This window comes from Pseudophryne corroboree, chromosome 4 (genome assembly GCF_028390025.1).
Source record: "Pseudophryne corroboree isolate aPseCor3 chromosome 4, aPseCor3.hap2, whole genome shotgun sequence".
In the NCBI taxonomy this organism is placed as follows: Eukaryota; Metazoa; Chordata; class Amphibia; order Anura; family Myobatrachidae; genus Pseudophryne; species Pseudophryne corroboree.
The window spans coordinates 227,692,939-227,712,319 of NC_086447.1; the positions used below are offsets into that span (position 1 = coordinate 227,692,939).

Here is a 19,381-nt window from a genome sequence, read left to right on the forward strand (position 1 = left end):
TAGTTTTAGCTGCAATTCAAAAGCTGTGTCAACAGCAAGTGATTATCAAGGTTCCCCTAATACAACAGGGAAAAGGGTATTATTCAACCCTGTTTGTGGTCCCGAAACCGGATGGCTCGGTCAGACCCATTCTAAATTTAAAATCCCTAAACCTGTACTTAAAAAGGTTCAAGTTCAAGATGGAATCGCTCAGGGTAGTTATCTCCAGCCTGGAAGGGGGGGAATTTTATGGTGTCACTAGACATAAAGGATGCATACCTTCACGTCCCCATATATCCTCCTCAGGCATACCTGAGATTCGCTGTACAGGACTGTCATTACCAGTTTCAGACGTTGCCATTTTGGCTTTCCACGGCCCCGAGTGTTTTCACCAAGGTAATGGCTGAATTGATGGTGCTCCTGCGCAGGCAAGGAGTCACAATTATCCCGTACTTGGACGATCTCCTGATAAAAGCGTGATCAAAGGAACAGTTGCAGAAAAGCGTGTCGCTCTCCCTGAGAGTGCTGCAGCAGCATGGTTGGATTCTAAATCTACCAAAGTCACAGTTGATTCCAACGACTCGACTATCTTTCATAGGCATGATTCTGGACACGGAACAGAAGAGGGTTTTACTCCCAAAGGAAAAAGCCCAGGAACTCCAGAACATGGTCAGAGACCTGCTAAAGCCAAAGGGTGTTAGTCCATCAATGCATTCGAGTATTGGAGAAAATGGTGGCGTCCTACGAGGCCATCCCCTTCGGCAGGTTTCATGCGAGGACTTTTCAGTGGGACCTTCTGGGCAAGTGGTCCGGGTCCCATCTTCAAATACATTAGAAAATAACCCTGTCCCCCAGGGCCAGGGTGTCTCTCCTGTGGTGGCTGCAGAGTGCTCACCTTCTAGAGGGTCGCAGGTTCGGCATTCAAGACTGGGTTTTGGTGACCACGAACGCGAGCCTCCGAGGATGGGGAGCAGTCACACAAGGAAGGAATTTTCATGGACTATGGTCAAGCCAGGAGGCTTGTCTACACATCAACATACTGGAATTGAGGGCCATATACAACGGCCTACGACAAGCGGAGAATCTTCTTCGCGACCTACCGGTTCTGATTCAATCAGACAACGTCACAGCCGTGGCTCATGTAAACCGCCAAGGCGGGACAAGGAGCAGAGTGGCAATGGCGGAAGCCACCAGGATTCTGCGCTGGGCAGAAAATCACGTAAGCGCTCTGTCAGCGGTATTCATTCCGGGAGTGGACAACTGAGAAGCAGACTTCCTCAGCAGACACGATCTCCATCCAGGAGAGCGGGGTCTTCATCAAGAAGTTTTTGCAGAGATAACAAGTCTTTGGGGACTTCCTCAAATAGACATGATGGCGTCACGCCTCAACAAGAAGCTTCGGAGGTATTGTGCCAGGTCAAGGGACCCTCAGGCAGTAGCGGTGGACGCCCTGGTGTCACCGTGGGTGTTTCAGTCGGTCTGTGTTCCCTCCTCTTCCGCTCGTCTCAAAAATATTGAGAATCATAAGACGAACAAGAGTGCAGACAATACTCATTGTTCCAGATTGGCCTCGAAGAGCCTGGTATTTGGATCTTCAGGAAATGCTCACAGACGATCCGTGGCCTCTTCCTCTCAGAGAGGACCTGTTGCAACAGGGGCCCTGCGTGTTCCAAGACTTACCGCGGTTACGTTTGACGGCATGGCGGTTGAACACCGAGTCCTAGCTGGGAAAGGTATTCTGGAGGTCGTCATCCCTACTTTGATAAAGGCTAGGAAGGAGGTGACTGCGAAACATTATCACCGTATCTGGAGGAAGTATGTATTTTGGTGTGAAGCTAAGGATGTTCCTACGGAAGATTTTCACTTGGGCCGTTTAATCCACTTTCTACAGACAGGAGTGGATATGGGCCTAAAGTTAGGCTCCATTAAGGTTCAGATTTCGGCCCTATCTATATTCTTCCAGAAGGAATTGGCTTCTCTCCCAGAAGTCCAGGCTTTTGTAAAGGGAGTGCTACACATCCAGCCTCCTTTTGTGGCACCATGGGACCTTAACCTGGTGTTAAAGTTCCTAAAATCTCACTGGTTTGAGCCTCTTCAAACAGTTGAATTAAAATTTCTCACTTGGAAGGTGGTCATGTTGTTGGCCTTGGCATCTGCGAGGCGGGTGTCCGAATTGGCTGCTTTGTCTCATAGGAGCCCCTATCTAATTTTCCATGTGGATAGAACTGAGTTGAGGACTCGTCCTCAATTTTTGCCTAAGGTGGTGTCATCGTTTCATATGAACCAACCTATTGTGGTGCCTGTGGCTACGGGAGACTTGGAGGATTCAAAGTCCCTTGATGTTGTCAGGGCCTTAAAAATTTACGAAGCCAGGACGGCTCGGATTAGGAAAACAGAGGCACTGTTTGTCCTGTATGCAGCCAACAAGGTTGGCGCTCCTGCTTCTAAGCAGACTATTGCTCGCTGGATCTGTAACACGATTCAGCAGGCTCATTCTACGGCTGGATTGCCGTTACCAAGTTCGGTAAAGGCCCATTCCACTAGGAAGGTGGGCTCTTCTTGGGCGGCTGCCCGTGGTGTCTCTGCTTTACAGCTTTGCCGAGCGGCTACTTGGTCGGGTTCAAACACTTTTGAAAAATTCTACAAGTTTGATACCCTGGCTGATGAGGACCTCATGTTTGCTCAATCGGTGCTGCAGAGTCATCCGCACTCTCCCGCCCGGTTGGGAGCTTTGGTATAATCCACATGGTCCTTACGGAGTCCCCAGCATCCTCTAGGACGTAAGAGAAAATAAGATTTTAAACCTACCGGTAAATCTTTTTCTCCTAGTCCGTAGAGGATGCTGGGCGCCCGTCCCAGTGCGGACATATTTCTGCAGGACTTGTATATAGTTGTTGCTTACATAAGGGTTATGTTACAGTTAAGATCAGTTGTTGGCTGATACTGTTTTGTTCATACTGTTAACTGGTTGCGTATATTCCAGGTTATACGGTATGGATGGTGTGGGCTGGTATGAATCTTGCCCTTAGATTAACAAAAATCCTTTCCTCGTACTGTCCGTCTCCTCTTGGCACAGTTTCTCTAACTGAGGTCTGGAGGAGGGGCATAGAGGGAGGAGCTAGTGCACACCCATCTAAAGTTCTTTATAGTGCCCATGTCTCCTGCGGAGCCCGTCTATACCCCATGGTCCTTACAGAATCCCCAGCATCCTCTACGGACTAGGAGAAAAAGATTTACCGGTAGGTTTAAAATCTTATTTTACCTCCCTCTGACCATTTAGTTGACATACGTCAGAAGTCCTGGGAAAATCCAGGAATGAATTCACGCCTCATAAGAAGATGCTGGCTCGCTACCACCTCACAGTGGAGCTAAGTAAAAATTGGGAAACACCCCCGCCAGTGGATTCACAGGTGGCGCGGCTGGTGGTATCCTCAACTCTGCCTGTAAATACCGTCACGTCTCTGAACGAACCGACAGATAAGCGTGTGGAGGGTTTTTTAAAGGCATTTTACACCCTATCCGGTGCTGTGCATAGGCCCACCATGCAGAGGCTGGGGAAGCGTGGGGCTCAGGAGCTGGAGGCGGAGTTGCCTTCCAACACTTCTGATCATGCTAGACAATGTCTGTCATATATTGTCACAGCGTCTAATTACATTAATGAGGCGGCTTCTGATGCCGGTGTTCTTGCGGCCAAGGCTTCTATTACGTCCATTTTGGCACGTTGGATTCTCTGGTTACGGTCCTGGTCTGTGGATCTGGACTCTAAGAAAACCCTGGAGGTACTCCCTTTTAAGGGAGACATTCTTTACGGAGAAGACCTCAACAAGATAGTGGCGGGCTTAGCTTCTGCTAAAACAGCAGGTCTACCTAGTAATGCTCCTTCGGTGCCAAAGGCTAAGAGTACTCCCTTTCGTCCTTCAGGGAAAGCAAAAGGTCAGGCGTACCTGACACAGGTTCGCACTTCCAAACCCAATAAGCCCAAACCCACACGGGCCTGGGCTGCCCGTCAGCCTGCTTCCAAAATTGACAAGCCTGCCACATGACAGGGTGTGCCTCCCTCTGGGGGATCCCAGGGTGGGGGGCCGACTTCTAGGGTTTACCCGGGAATGGTTGAAGACCACTTCAGATGCCTGGGTACAGGAAGTCGTCACTCAAGGTTACGCCGTATCCTCCAAGAATCGCCCCCCTCATCGATTTTGCCTGACAGATGTCCCTTTGGATCAGGTGAAGGCAAAAACTCTTCATTCAGTGGTACAGTTCCTCCTGAACACAGGAGTGGTAGTACAAGTGCCTCTGGCTCAGAGAGGCAGGGGTACTATTCACCGCTGTTCCAAGTCCCGAAACCAAATGGGTCCTCGCGGCCCATTCTCAACCTCAAGTCCTTGAACAAATTTGTAAGGGGCTCCAAGTTTCGTATGGTAACTCTTCGCTCTATTATTCTGGCATTGGATCCTGGGGATTATATGGTCTCCCTGGACATACAGGACGCTTACCTGCATATTCCCATTGCAGTGTCGCATCAGCAATATCTGAGGTTTGCAGATGGCAACCTCCATTGCTAATTTCGGGCGTTACTTTTTGGTTTGACCACGGCACCGTGAGTTTTCACCAAGGTCATGGCGGTAATGACGGCTGTACTCCGCCGTCAAGGGGTCAGGATCATACAGTACCTGGACGACTTGTTGATCCTGGGGAATTCCCCAGAAATTTTCCTACGCCATCTGGATCTGACTATCCAGTTTCTGCAAGCCCATGGGTGGCTCATCAACTGGAAGAAATCTTCCCTGGTCACTACTCAGAGCATGGTGCACATGGGAGCGTTATTGAACACTCACAACCAGCGGTTGTTCTTATCTCAGGATAAGGTCCTGAAACTTCAGGACAGGATTCGATACTTCCTATCTCGTCCGCAAGTGTTGATACATTCGGCAATGCAAGTGCTAGGTCTCATGGTGTTGGCTTTTGACATGGTGGAGTACGCTCAATTCCATTCCTGCCCTCTGCAGAAGCTAATTTTTGCCAAGTGGGATGGCCTGCCTCACTGGATCGGGTCTCAAATGATCTCCTTGTCTCCGGAGATTCGTCTGTAACTGAACTGGTGGCTTCAGGACCAACTATTGAGCAGGGGTTGTCCCTTCTGGATCTCCAACTGGGTCCTTCTGATGACGGACGCCAGTCTGAGAGGTTGGGGCGCGGTGTTAAAGCAACACTCCCTTCAGGGTCGGTGGACCATTTAATACAAAACAGACCTATTCAAGTACAGTCGGACAATGCCACCACGGTGGCATACACTCGAAGCCGCATGGAAATGTGGGAAGTAACACGGATTCTTCAGTGGGTGGATCACCATCTGCCAGCCATATCGGCAGTGTTCATTCCGGGGGTCCTAAACTGGGAAGCGGACTTTCTCAGTCGTCAGGATGTACACGCCGGAAAGTGGAGCCTCCATCCAGAAGTGTTTTATCTCCTTGTGGACAGTTGGGGCCTTCCAGATGTGGACCTGATGGCGTCTCGACACAATCACAAGGTTCCGGTGTTCGGAGCAAGGACCAGGGATCCTCAAGCAGCGTTCGTGGGATCCTCAAGCAGCGTTCCATGGATGTTCAACTGCCATACGTGTTCCCTCCTGTGTCACTCCTGCCCAGAGTAATAAGGAAGTTTAAGCATGAAGGAGGACTCCTACTTCTGATTGCTCCTGGTGGTCCACACGGCATTGGTTCTCAGACCTTCAGGGTCTATCGATAAAGCGTCCTCTTCTACTTCCACAGCGCCCAGATCTCCTCGTTTTGGGCCCCTGTGTATATCAGGATTTAGCCCTGTTTGCTTTGACGGCGTGGCTCTTGAAGCTTCCGTCTTGAGGGCCAAGGGATTTTCTGAGGCGGTCATTCACACCATTTTGAAGGCCCGGTAACCGGCTTCTGCTCGGATATACCATAGGGTCTGGAATTTTTACTTTGCTTGGTGCGCATATAACAATGTTGACGCTTACAAGTTTAGTACGGCCAAACTTTTGGCCTTTCTACAACAGAGTCTGGACTTGGGCCTTCGTCTGGCCTCCATCAAGATTCATATTTCTGCCTTGTCGGTTTGGTTCCAGAGAAAAATTGCGACTTTACCGGATGTACATACGTTCACTCAGGGTGTGTTGTGGATTCAACCTCCCTGTATGCTGCCTTGTAGGTGGTATTGGAGGCGTTACAAGGGTCTCCGTTTGAGCCTCTTGAGTCTGCAGTCCTTAAGTGGCTTTTTCTTAAGGTATTGTTTCTGCCGGCTATTGCCTCTGCTAGAACGGTGTCTGATTTGGGTGCCTTGTCTTGTAGGTCACCATATCTGATTTTTCACCGTGATCGGGCGATTCTTAGAACACGTCCCGGGTATTTACCTAAGGTGGTGTCTTCTTTCCCCCTTTACCAGGACATTGTGGTTCCGGCTTTTGCCTCTCCTGAATTGTCTTCCAAAGATCGGTCTTTGGATGTGGTACGGGCTCTCCGTATGTATGTTAAGAGAACTGCCTCCATCAGGAAGTCAGATTCTTTGTTCTGTTTGGTCTTCATAAATGTGGCTGGCCTGCTCACAAGCAGATCCTGGCCAGATGGATTAGAATGGTGATTGCACATGCTTATGTACAGGCTGGCCTTCCAGCTCCTGCTACCATAAAGGCCCATTCTACTCGGTCAGTTGGACCTTTTTGGGCGGCCTGCCGTGGTGCGACCCTTGAACAATTGTGCAAGACGGCTACGTGGTCCTTAGTGAACACGTTCATAAGGTTCTATGCCTTCGATGCTTCCGCCTCCCAGGATGCTTTCTTTGGACGCCGGGTTCTTGTGCCCGCTATAGTGCATCCCCTCCCATAAGGAACTGCTTTAGGACATCCCAAATGTCATTCCTTGCGGAGCCCAGTGTACCCCGCAGCAGAAAACGAGATTTATGGTAAGAACTTACCGTTGTTAAATCTTTCTGTGAGGTACACTGGGCTCCACAAGGCACCCACCCTGACACACTTAGCTTCTTTGGGTTGGTATGGCATTAGCCGCTGACACTTTCTCCTGCCGGGAGAGTGTGGTGTATGTGGCTACTAACGGTTATCGTCTTTTACCTGCTACTGCATTGGGCTGGTTAACAAAACTGAGCTCCTGTGCACGGAGGCGGGGTGATATAGGAGGCGGCATCTTGGGAAGAAGGTCAAAGCTTTGAGCCTGTTGGTGCCTCGGATCAAGATCCTACTCTACACCCCAATGTAATTCCTTGTGGAGCCCAGTGTACCTTGCAGAAAGAGATTTAACAAAGGTAAGTTCTTACCATAAATCTCGTTATTCAGTAGCTCCGGCGCCATTACGGGGGGCGAAGCTACATCTGAGCAGGCTCAGCGGCATTGTGGCGACTTCCTCTGCATAAGCAGCAGCCTCATACAGCTCCTCCGGACTCTGACATACGCGGGATCACTAGTACCGGGTGTAGTTTAGGGGGAGAGACGCTTTTTGTGCACATTACAACAATTTCCTTTTTAGGAATAAGTAAACATACAGTTTTCACTGATCTAAAAACGCTGACAGCCTCACTGAGGTTCTCTAGCGTTGGGTGTGCTCGTGCCTTCTCTTCCTCTGTGTCTCCTCACATGCAATAGGGCAGGCTTGCATTGAAAAACGGTCTGTGTTGTATGTGTATTGTTGTGTGTTACTTTTCATCATGGTAAAACACAAGTTATGCAGTATGTGTAACACCAGATTCTCCCCACTCATCTGGTTCCATGTCATGTGAGCAGTGTAGTTAGTCCTCACAAAACCTTCCTGTGTGGTTGCAATCAAAACTATGATGTCTGATATGTCATCTCAGCTCACTGCAAATGTCCACAAAACACAAGAACTGAAACAAGCAGTAGCAGATCTAGCTGATGGGCTTGATATTGTTTTTTTTGTTGTTTTTTTTACCATTTATTTTTCATATTTAGTGGCATATGTTTTAATATTCATGGAACTGCCATGATTATTAGCACTCTGTATCGCGGTGGATGTTTTCATTTTTAATGAAAATATCCATGCTATGTATGTAGGGAAACTCACAGGGACTGTGGTAGCAGTAACCGTTGTCCCCTATTTTTAGCACAGCTACAATCAGATCTGAATCACTCCCGTAGTCACAAACCATAAAATAATGCATAACTTCAGTTTCGACCTAATGTTATGGAAAAAAAGCTTGATACATAGGCCGCTTAGGGTGAGACATTGTAAACAGAAGCTATTTTTATGTTGCTCATATTGATTTCCCTTACGTCCTAGAGGATGCTGGGGACTCCGTAAGGACCATGGGGTATAGACTGGCTCCGCAGGAGACATGGGCACTATAAAGAACTTTAGATGGGTGTGCACTGGCTCCTCCCTCTATGCCCCTCCTCCAGACCTCAGTTAGATCCTGTGCCCAGAGGAGACTGGGTGCATTATAGGGGAGCTCTCCTGAGTTTCTCTGAAAAAATAATTTTGTTAGGTTTTTTTATTTTCAGGGAGCGCTGCTGGTAACAGGCTCCCTGCATCGTGGGACTGAGGAGAGAGAAGCAGACTTACTTAAATGATAGGCTCTGCTTCTTAGGCTACTGGACACCATTAGCTCCAGAGGGTCAGAACGCAGGTCTCACCCTCGCCGTTCGTCCCGGAGCCTCGCCGCCGTCCTCTTCACAGAGCCGGAAGATAGAAGCCGGGTGAGTATTAGAAGAAAAGACTTCAAAGGCGGCAGAAGACTTCAGTTCTTCTCTGAGGTAACACGCAGCGGTAACACGCAGCGGTAACGCTGCGCGCCATTGCTCCCACACACAACACACACTGCAGGCACTGATGGGTGCAGGGGGGGCGCCCTGGGCAGCAATAATAAACCTCTAGGACTGGCTAATAAGTTTTATATAGGCTGCGCAGGCAGTAGATTATACAATCCCCCGCCAGTATTGAAAATTTGAGCGGGACCGAAGCCCGCCGCTGAGGGGGTGGAGCTTGATCCCACAGCACTAACCAGCGCCATTTTCTCCACAGCGCTGAAGAGAAGCTGGCTCCCCGGACTCTCCCCTGCTGAACACGGTGACAGAGGGCAAAAAGAGGGGGGGGGGGGCACTTATAATTGGCGCAGTAAGTGTATATTGATATATATAAAAGCGCTGTTTATCTGGGAATTTTATTTCCAGTGTCAGTTGGCGCTGGATGTGTGCTGGCATACTCTCTCTCTGTTTCTCCAAGGGGCCTTATTGGGGAACTGTCTCCATATACATATATCCCTGTGTGTGTGTGGGGGTGTCGGTACGCATGTGTCGGCATGTCTGAAGCGGAAGGCTCATCTAAGGAGGAGGTGGAGCAGATGATTGTGGTGTCTCCGTCGGCAGCGCCGACACCTGATTGGTTGGATATGTGGAATGTTTTAAATGCAAATGTGACTTTATTACATAAGAGATTGGACAAAGCAGAGTCCAGGGATAATACAGGGAGTCAATCAATGGCTTTGACGGTGTCACAGGGCCCTTCAGGGTCTCAAAAACGTCCCCTATCCCAAATAGCAGACACGGATACCGACACGGATTCTGACTCCAGTGTCGACTACGATGATGCAAGGTTACACCCAAGGGTGCAAAAAGTAATCATCATATGATTATTGCAATAAAAAATGTTTTGCATATCACAGATGACCCCTCTGTCCCTGACACGAGGGTACACATGTTTAAGGAAAAGAAACCTAAGGTAACGTTTCCCCCATCTCATGAGCTGAACGCGCTATTTGAAAAGGCTTGGGAAACTCAAGACAAGAAACTGCAGATTCCCAAGAGAATTCTTATGGCATACCCTTTACCTGCACAGGACAGGGTACGGTGGGAATCCTCGCCCAGGGTGGACAAAGCTTTAACACGCTTATCCAAGAAGGTGGCGCTACCGTCTCCAGATACGGCAGCCCTCAAGGATCCTGCTGATCGCAGACAGGAAACGACTTTTAAATCAATTTATACACATACGGGTGCTTTGCTCAGACCGGCAATAGCATCGGTTTGGGTTTGTAGTGCGGTAGCAGCTTGGACAGATACCTTGTCAGCTGATATTGATACCCTTGATAGGGATACCATTTTATTGACCTTAGGTCACATCAAAGACACAGTCTTATATATGAGAGACGCTCAGAGTGACGTTGGGCTACTAGGTTCGAGGGCCAACGCCATGGCGATTTCGGCTGGGCGAGCACTGTGGTCCCGCCAATGGACGGGTGATGCCGACTCAAAGAGGCATATGGAAGTTTTGCCTTACAGGGGTGAGGTTTTTATTTGGGGAAGGTCTCGCGGACCTGGTTTCCACAGCTACTGCGGGTAAATCTACTTTTTTGCCTTATGTTCCCCCACAGCAAAAGAAAACACCACAGTATCAGATGCAGTCCTTTCGGTCGCATAAGTCCAAAAGAGGTCGAGGCTTTTTCATTCCTCGCCAGAGGTAAGGGTAGAGGGAAAAGAATGCCTGCTACGGCTAGTTCCCAGGAGCAGAAGTCCTCCCCTGGCTTCTACTAAATCCACTGCATGACGCTGGGGCTCCACTGAGGGAGTCCGCGCTGGTGGGGGCACGTCTTCGACTCTTCAGCCACGTCTGGGTTCAGTCTGACGTGGATCCTTGGACGATGGAAATTGTATCCCAAGGCTACAAGCTGGAATTCAAAGACGTGCCCCCTCGCCGATTCTTCAAATCGGCTTTACCAGCTTCTCCCCCAGAGAGGGAGATAGTTTTAGCTGCAATTCAAAAGCTATGTCAACAGCAAGTGATTATCAAGGTTCCCCTAATACAACAGGGAAAAGGGTATTATTCAATCCTGTTTGTGGTCCCGAAACCGGATGGCTCAGTCAGACCCATTCTAAATTTAAAATCCCTAAACCTGTACTTAAAAAGGTTCAAGTTCAAGATGGAATCGCTCAGAGTAGTTATCTCCAGCCTGGAAGGGGGGGATTTTTATGGTGTCACTAGACATAAAGGATGCATACTTTCACGTCCCCATATATCCTCCTCATCAGGCATACCTGAGATTCGCGGTACAGGACTGTCATTACCAGTTTCAGACGTTGCCGTTTGGGCTTTCCACGGCCCCGAGTGTTTTCACTAAGGTAATGGCGGAAATGATGGTGCTCCTGCGCAGACAAGGAGTCACAATTATCCCGTACTTGGACGATCTCCTGATAAAAGCGAGATCAAAGGAACAGTTGCAGAAAAGCGTGTCGCTCTCCCTGAGAGTGCTGCAGCAGCATGGTTGGATTCTAAATCTACCAAAGTCACAGTTGATTCCAATGACTCGACTATCTTTCTTAGGCATGATTCTGGACACGAAACAGAAGAGGATTTTTCTCCCAATGGAAAAAGCCCACGAACTCCAGAACATGGTCAGAGACCTGCTAAAGCCAAAAAGAGTGTCGGTCCATCAATGTACTCGAGTACTGGGGAAAATGGTGGCGTCCTACGAGGCCATCCCCTTCGGCAGGTTTCATGCGAGGACTTTTCAGTGTCTCTCCTGTGGTGGCTGCAGAGTGCTCACCTTCTAGAGGGTCGCAGGTTCGGCATTCAAGACTGGGTTTTGGTGACCAAGGACGCGAGCCTCCGAGGATGGGGAGCAGTCACACAAGGAAGGAATTTTCAGGGACTATGGTCAAGCCAGGGGGCTTGTCTACACATCAACATACTGGAATTAAGGGCCATATACAACGGCCTACGACAAGCGGAGAATCTTCTTCGCGACCTACCGGTTCTGATTCATTCAGACAACGTCACTGCTGATACCGGGGACGCCCGGCACTAACAACCCAGGAGAGGTAATTACATCATCTTCCTCAATTAAAACACCTGTTGCCGGGACTTTTCTGAATCCAAAAGTGCATGCTGCCTCTGTACTTTTGGATAGTGTGCAGTCTCATTATTCTTGTGAATGATACAACTTTAGTGAGTAACTATATGAATGTCACATATGTCATGTTATTTTTAACATCAGTATTTACAATCAATCCATTGTGTGATCATTGTTACTTGCTGTTTAATATATAGGGTCAGCTCAGAGCATATTCATATGCATTATCTTTTAAAAATATTGTAATTTATACAATATACAATGATATTTATAATTTCATTGGTATACTAATATTTTAATAAAATTTCTTTATTTATTTATTATTATTACGTTTGTCAGCTCTCCATTCAACTAAGTCTCTCTACGACATTACAAGCGCAGCCAATTTTTTCTCTTTTGAACGTCACAGCTGTGGCTCATGTAAACCGCCAAGGCGGGACAAGGAGCAGAGTGGCAATGGCGGAAGCCACCAGTATTCTGCGCTGGGCAGAAAATCACGTAAGCGCTCTGTCAGCGGTATTCATTCCGGGAGTGGACCACTGGGAAGCAGACTTCCTCAGCAGACACGATCTCCATCCAGGAGAGTGGGGTCTTCATCAAGAAGTTTTTGCAGAGATAACAAGTCTTTGGGGACTTCCTCAAATAGACATGATGGCGTCACGCCTCAACAAGAAGCTTCGGAGGTATTGTGCCAGGTCAAGGGACCCTCAGGCAGTAGCGGTGGACGCCCTGGTGACACCGTGGTGTTTTAGTCAGTCTGTGTGTTCCCTCCTCTTCCGCTCATCTCAAAAATATTGAGAATCATAAGACGAACAAGAGTGCAGACAATCCTCATTGTTCCAGATTGGCCTCGGAGGGCCTGGTATTCGGATCTTCAGGAAATGCTCACAGACGATCCGTGGCCTCTTCCTCTCAGAGAGGACCTGTTGCAACAGGGGCCCTGCGTGTTCCAAGACTTACCGCGGTTACGTTTGACGGCATGGCGGTTGAACACCGAATCCTAGCTGGGAAAGGTATTCCGGAGGAGGTCATCCCTACTCTGATAAAGGCTGGGAAGGAGGTGACGGCGAAACATTATCACCGTATCTGGAGGAAGTATGTATCTTGGTGTGAAGCTAAGGATGCTCCTATGGAAGATTTCCACTTGGGCCGTTATCTCCACTTTCTACAGACAGGAGTGGATATGGGCCTAAAGTTAGGCTCCATTAAGGTACAGATTTCGGCCCTATCTATATTCTTCCAGAAGGAATTGGCTTCTCTCCCAGAAGTCCAGACTTTTGTAAAGGGAGTGCTACACATCCAGCCTCCTTTTGTGCCCCCAGTGGCACCATGGGACCTTAACAGGATGTTACAGTTCCTAAAATCTCACTGGTTTGAGCCTCTTCAAACAGTTGATTTAAAATTTCTCACTTGGAAGGTGGTCATGTTGTTGGCCTTGGTATCTGCGAGGCGGGTGTCCGAATTGGCGGCTTTGTCTCATAGGAGCCCCTATCTCATTTTCCATGTGGATAGAGCTGAGTTGAGGACTCGTCCTCAATTTTTGCCTAAGGTGGTGTCATCGTTTCATATGAACCAACCTATTGTGGTGCCTGTGGCCACGGGAGACTTGGAGGATTCCACGTCCCTAGATGTAGTCAGGGCCTTAAAAATTTACGTAGCCAGGACGGCTCGGATTAGAAAAACAGAGGCACTGTTTGTCCTGTATGCAGCCAACAAGGTTGGCGCTCCTGCTTCTAAGCAGACTATTGCTCGCTGGATCTGTAACACGATTCAGCGGGCTCATTCTACGGCTGGATTGCCGTTACCAAGTTCGGTAAAGGCCCATTCCACTAGGAAGGTGGGCTCTTCTTGGGCGGCTGCCCGTGGCGTCTCTACTTTACAGCTTTGCCGAGCGGCTACTTGGTCGGGTACAAACACTTTTGCAAAATTCTACAAGTTTGATACCCTGGCTGATGAGGACCTCATGTTTGCTCAATCGGTGCTGCAGAGTCATCAGCACTCTCCCGCCCGGTTGGGAGCTTTGGTATAATCCACATGGTCCTTACGGAGTCCCCAGCATCCTCTAGGACGTAAGAGAAAATAAGATTTTAAACCTACCGGTAAATCTTTTTCTCCTAGTCCGTAGAGGATGCTGGGCGCCCGTCCCAGTGCGGACATATTTCTGCAGGACTTGTATATAGTTGTTGCTTACATAAGGGTTATGTTACAGTTAAGATCAGTTGTTGGCTGACACTGTTATGTTCATACTGTTAACTGGTTGCGTATATTCCAGGTTATATGGTGTGGGCTGGTATGAATCTTGCCCTTAGATTAACAAAAATCCTTTCCTCGTACTGTCCGTCTCCTCTGGGCACAGTTTCTCTAACTGAGGTCTGGAGGAGGGGCATAAAGGGAGGAACCAGTGCACACCCATCTAAAGTTCTTTATAGTGCTCATGTCTCCTGCGGAGCCCGTCCTTACGGAGTCCCCAGCATCCTCTACGGACTAGGAGAAAAAGATTTACCGGTAGGTTTAAAATCTTATTTTTATCACTGATTTGAATTTTAGTATAATTGAATGTAAGTGTGAAGTCATACATTGCTGCTTAACGGGTATTGCTAATTGTTTTCAGAGTGAGAGTCCGATGCACAGAATAAAATGGCTTAGAGTGGTGTTGGATGAAGGGCATACTATCCGAAATCCGAATGCACAACAGACAAAAGCTGTTCATAGCCTTGATGCAGAAAGAAGATGGGTGCTGACGGGTAAAAAAAAAAATTTGGTTATCCAAAATTACCATCTGAAGATAGTGTTGGTTCCCGAAGGCAAACTCCGGAAATTGCTGAATACAAGGCGGCCCATAATAGTGAATGGACCCATCACTTAAAACAGGCAAAACTAGTGTTTCCACGTGTTTGACAGGCATATTAGTGATAATGAATATGCCGCCTTGCCCTATTTTGGTTTGTTAATTTCTTACCAAAGTAGCTGCTTGTCAGGGGTTCTCTATTAAAATTTTTTATAGGGCAATAGCAATTAAATGCAAAAAACTCATTTAGTAGTATTTCTATTTTGAATCCTGCAGCCAGAATCTAAGGCAGTCACCAATTAGAAAACGCACCTTAGGTTCAGTTCACAAATATTCAGACTAGATACCTGTATATATTTGACCATGGTTACATAACAGGATGAAATATACGTTATGGTAAGAACTTACCGTTGATAACAGTATTTCTCCTAAGTCCACAGGTTCCACAGGATAACAGTGGGATATGATGGAGCGACAGCGGATTGGCACCAAACGATCAAAGCTTTCTGGCCTCCCAGGATGCAACGGGTCCGTCCATATATCCCCGCCCATTGGCTCAGGCAAATCCGTTGTATTCCAAAGCACAAGGCAGGAGCATCATGTAGAACCCTAATCAGGCGATAAGAACACACATGCACACCCTTCCATACAAGAAGGAAGAGGTTAGTGAGAAGAAGGATCCTCAAATCGGGTGCGTCAGGGTGGGATCCCTGTGGAACCTGTGGACTTAGAAGAAATACTGTTATCAACGGTAAGTTCTTACCATAACGTATATTTCTCCGGCAGGGTCCAGAGGACAACAATGGGATTTCCCAAAGCAATTTAGTTGTGGGGACGCTCCTGATTAGACAGGAGAACCTTACGCCCGAATTCAGCGTCATGGGAGGCAAAAGTATCCAAGGCATAATGTCTAATGAATGTGTTAATGGAAGACCATGTGGCTGACTTACATATCTGTTCTGCTGAAGCACCATGTTGTGCTGCCCATGAAGGACCTACCTTACGAGTAGAGTGAGCAGAAACATTAGCCGGAACAGGGAGATCAGCTTGCGAATATGCTTCTGAAATCGTCATTCGAAGCCATCTTGTCAGCGTCTGTTTAGTAGCAGGCCATCCTCTCTTGTGAAAGCCGTAGAGAATGAGGAGAGAATCTATCTTTCTGATGGCCCTGGTACGATCCACGTAGATCCTTAATGCACAGACCACGTCCAACGATGCATCTCCCGCAGAATGTCCCGATAACTGAAAAGCCGGGACTACAATTTTTCCATTAAGGTGGAATTTAGACACCACCTTAGGAAGATACCCAGACCTAGTTCTGAGAACTGCTTTATCTAGATAAAAAATCTGAAATGGGGAACGACATGACAGCGCCCCTAAATCTGATACTCTTCTAGCTGATGCCATAGTCAGTAGAAAGAGCACTTTAGCTGTCAACCACTTTAGATCCACTTTATTAAGTGGTTCAAATGGGGCAACTTGAAGAGCTTTCAGGACTAAACATAAGTCCCTCGGTACTGTAGGCGCAACAAAAGGAGGTTGAATGCGCAGCATTCCCTGGAAAAAAGTACGCACATCCTGTAAGTTAGCAATTTTCTTTTGGAACCATACAGTCAATGCTGATACTTGCACTCTCAAGGAAGCCATCTTCAAACCTTTATCCATTCCTGCCTGAAGGAATGCTAAGACCCTGGAAACTCTGAAAGATTTCGGGTCCACATTTCTTTCACTGCACCAATGAATATAGGCTTGCCATATTCGGTGATAAATACGAGCTGAGGATGGTTTCCTTGCTCTGAGCATTGTTTGAATTACCTGTTGTGAGAATCCTCTTGACTTCAGGATTGAGATTTCAAGAGCCATGCTGTCAAAGACAGCAGATCCAGATGTCTGTTATAACAAGGACGCTGCGTCAGTAGGTCTGGACGTTAAGGGAGCAGAAATGGAGCATCTATCAACATTCTCTGCAGATCCGTGTACCAATGTCTTCTGGGCGAAGCCAGAGCTATTAGAATCATGGCACCCTTTGCTTGCTTTATTTTCCTCACCACCCTGGGTAATAGGGTGATCGGAGGAAACAGATAAGCCAGATGAAAGTCCCATCTCACAGACAAGGCGTCCGCCAAGATTGCTCCGGCATCCTTTGTTCTTGACCCGTATGCGGGCACTTTGTTGTTGAGACAGGACGCCATGAGATCTATCTCTGGCAACACCCATTTGTCTACTAGAGTCTGAAAGACCTCCGGGTGTAGAGCCCATTCGCTTGCTTGAATGGTGTGTCGACTGAGAGAATCTGCTTCCCAGTTTAGGATTCCCGGAACGAACACTGCAGACAAGGCTGGATGATGGAGTTTTTGCCCACTTTAGTATGTGACTTACCTCCTTCATTGCTTTTTGGCTGCGAGTTCCTCCCTGATGGTTGAGGTACGCTACTGCCGTTGCATTGTCCGAGCGAATCTGGACTGGTTTTCCTTGAAGAATGTCCTTTGCCTGAATCAGTGCCATGTATATGGCTCGAAGTTCCAACAGATTTATTGGCAGGCAACTTTCTTCTTTGGTCCATTGTCCCTGGAACCACAATTTTCTCTGACGTCCTAGTGGATGCTGGGGACTCCGTAAGGACCATGGGGAATAGACGGCTCCGCAGGAGACTGGGCACACTAAAAGAAAGATTTGGTACTACCTGGTGTGCACTGGCTCCTCCCTCTATGCCCCTCCTCCAGACCTCAGTTAGATTTCTGTGCCCGGCCGAGCTGGATGCACACTAGGGGCTCTCCTGAGCTCCTAGAAAGAAAGTATATGTTAGGTTTTTTATTTTACAGTGAGACCCGCTGGCAACAGGCTCACTGCAACGAGGGACTAAGGGGAGAAGAAGCGAACCTACCTGCTTGCAGCTAGCTTGGGCTTCTTAGGCTACTGGACACCATTAGCTCCAGAGGGATCGACAGCAGGACCCGTCCTTGGTGTTCGTTCCCGGAGCCGCGCCGCCGTCCCCCTTACAGAGCCAGAAGCATGAAGATGGTCCGGAAAATCGGCGGCAGAAGACTTCAGTCTTCACCAAGGTAGCGCACAGCACTGCAGCTGTGCGCCATTGCTCCTCATACACACTTCACACTCCGGTCACTGAGGGTGCAGGGCGCTGGGGGGGGCGCCCTGAGCAGCAATAAAAACACCTTGGCTGGCAAAATAATCACAATATATAGCCCCAGAGGCTATATATGTGATAATTACCCCTGCCAGAATCCATAAAAAAGCGGGAGAAAAGTCCGCGAAAAAGGGGCGGAGCAATCTCCCTCGGCACACTGGCGCCATTTTCTCTTCACAGTGTAGCTGGAAGACAGCTCCCCAGGCTCTCCCCTGTAGTTTTCAGGCTCAAAGGGTTAAAAAGAGAGGGGGGGCACTAAATTTAGGCGCAATATTGTTTATACAAGCAGCTATTGGGGAAAATTCACTCAGTGATAGTGTTTATCCCTACATTATATAGCGCTCTGGTGTGTGCTGGCATACTCTCTCTCTGTCTCCCCAAAGGGCTGTGTGGGGTCCTGTCCTCAGTCAGAGCATTCCCTGTGTGTGTGCGGTATGTCGGTACGGCTGTGTTGACATGTTTGATGAGGAGGCTTATGTGGAGGCGGAGCAGATGCCGATAAATGGGAGGTCGCCCCCTGTGGGCCGACACCAGAGTGGATGGATAGGTGGAAGGTATTAACCGACAGTGTCAACTCCTTACATAAAAGGCTGGATGACGTAACAGCTATGGGACAGCCGGCTTCTCAGCCCGCGCCTGCCCAGGCGTCTCAAAGGCCATCAGAGGCTCAAAAACGCCCGCTCCCTCAGATGGCAGACACAGATGTCGACACGGAGTCTGACTCCAGTGTCGACGAGGTTGAGACATATACACAATCCACTAGGAACATCCGTTACATGATCCCGGCAATAAAAAAATGTGTTACACATTTCTGACATTAACCCAAGTACCACTAAAAAAAAAAAAAAAAAGGGGTTTTATGTGTGGGGAGAAAAAGCAGGCAGTATTTTGTTCCTCCATCAAATGAGTGAATGAAGTGTGAAAAGGCGCTCACACGTTTGTCAAAAAAGGTGGCACTGCCGTCTTAGGATACGGCCACTTTGAAGGTACCTGCTGATAAATAGCAGGAGGCTAGCCTGAAGTCTGTATTTACACACTCAGGTACTAGACTGAGACCTGCAGATAGTGCTGCTGCAGCGTGGTCTGTAACCCTGTCAAACAGGGATACTATTTTGCGAACATAAGACGTCGTCTTATATATGAGGGATGCACAGAGGGATATTTTGCCGGCTGGCATCCAGAATTAATGCAATGTCCATTCTGTCAGGAGGGTATTAGAGACCCGACACTGGACAGGTGATGCTGACTTTAAAAGGCACATAGAGCCTTATAAGGGTGAGGAATTGTTTGGGGATGGTCTCTGGGACCTCGTATCCACAGCAACAGCTGGGAAGAAATTTTTTTTTACCTCAGGTTTCCTCACAGCCTAAGAAAAGCACTGTATTATCAGGTACAGTCCTTTCGGCTTCAGAAAAGCAAGCGGGTCAAAGGCGCTTCCTTTCTGCACAGAGACGAGGGAAGAGGGAAAAAGCTGCACCAGTCAGCCAGTTCCCAGAATCAAAATTCTTCCCCCGCTTCCTCTGAGTCCACTGCATGACGCGGGGGCTCCACAGGCGTAGCCAGGTACGGCGGGGGGCCGCCTCAAAAATTTCAGCGATCAGTGGGCTCGCTCACAGGTGGATCCCTGGATC

The 19,381-nt window shown here is 48.3% G+C and overlaps 1 protein-coding gene across 1 annotated transcript in view; it reads left to right on the forward strand.

The window, feature by feature from the left end:
* Nucleotides 1–19,381, forward strand: part of HLTF (helicase like transcription factor) — a 479,436-nt gene that overhangs the window by 364,127 nt on the left and 95,928 nt on the right. Inside the window, exon 15 of the mRNA XM_063915956.1 lies at nucleotides 14,429–14,561. Within this exon, the coding sequence (XP_063772026.1) occupies nucleotides 14,429–14,561 (133 nt within the window). The remainder of the gene's footprint in view (nucleotides 1–14,428; nucleotides 14,562–19,381) is intronic.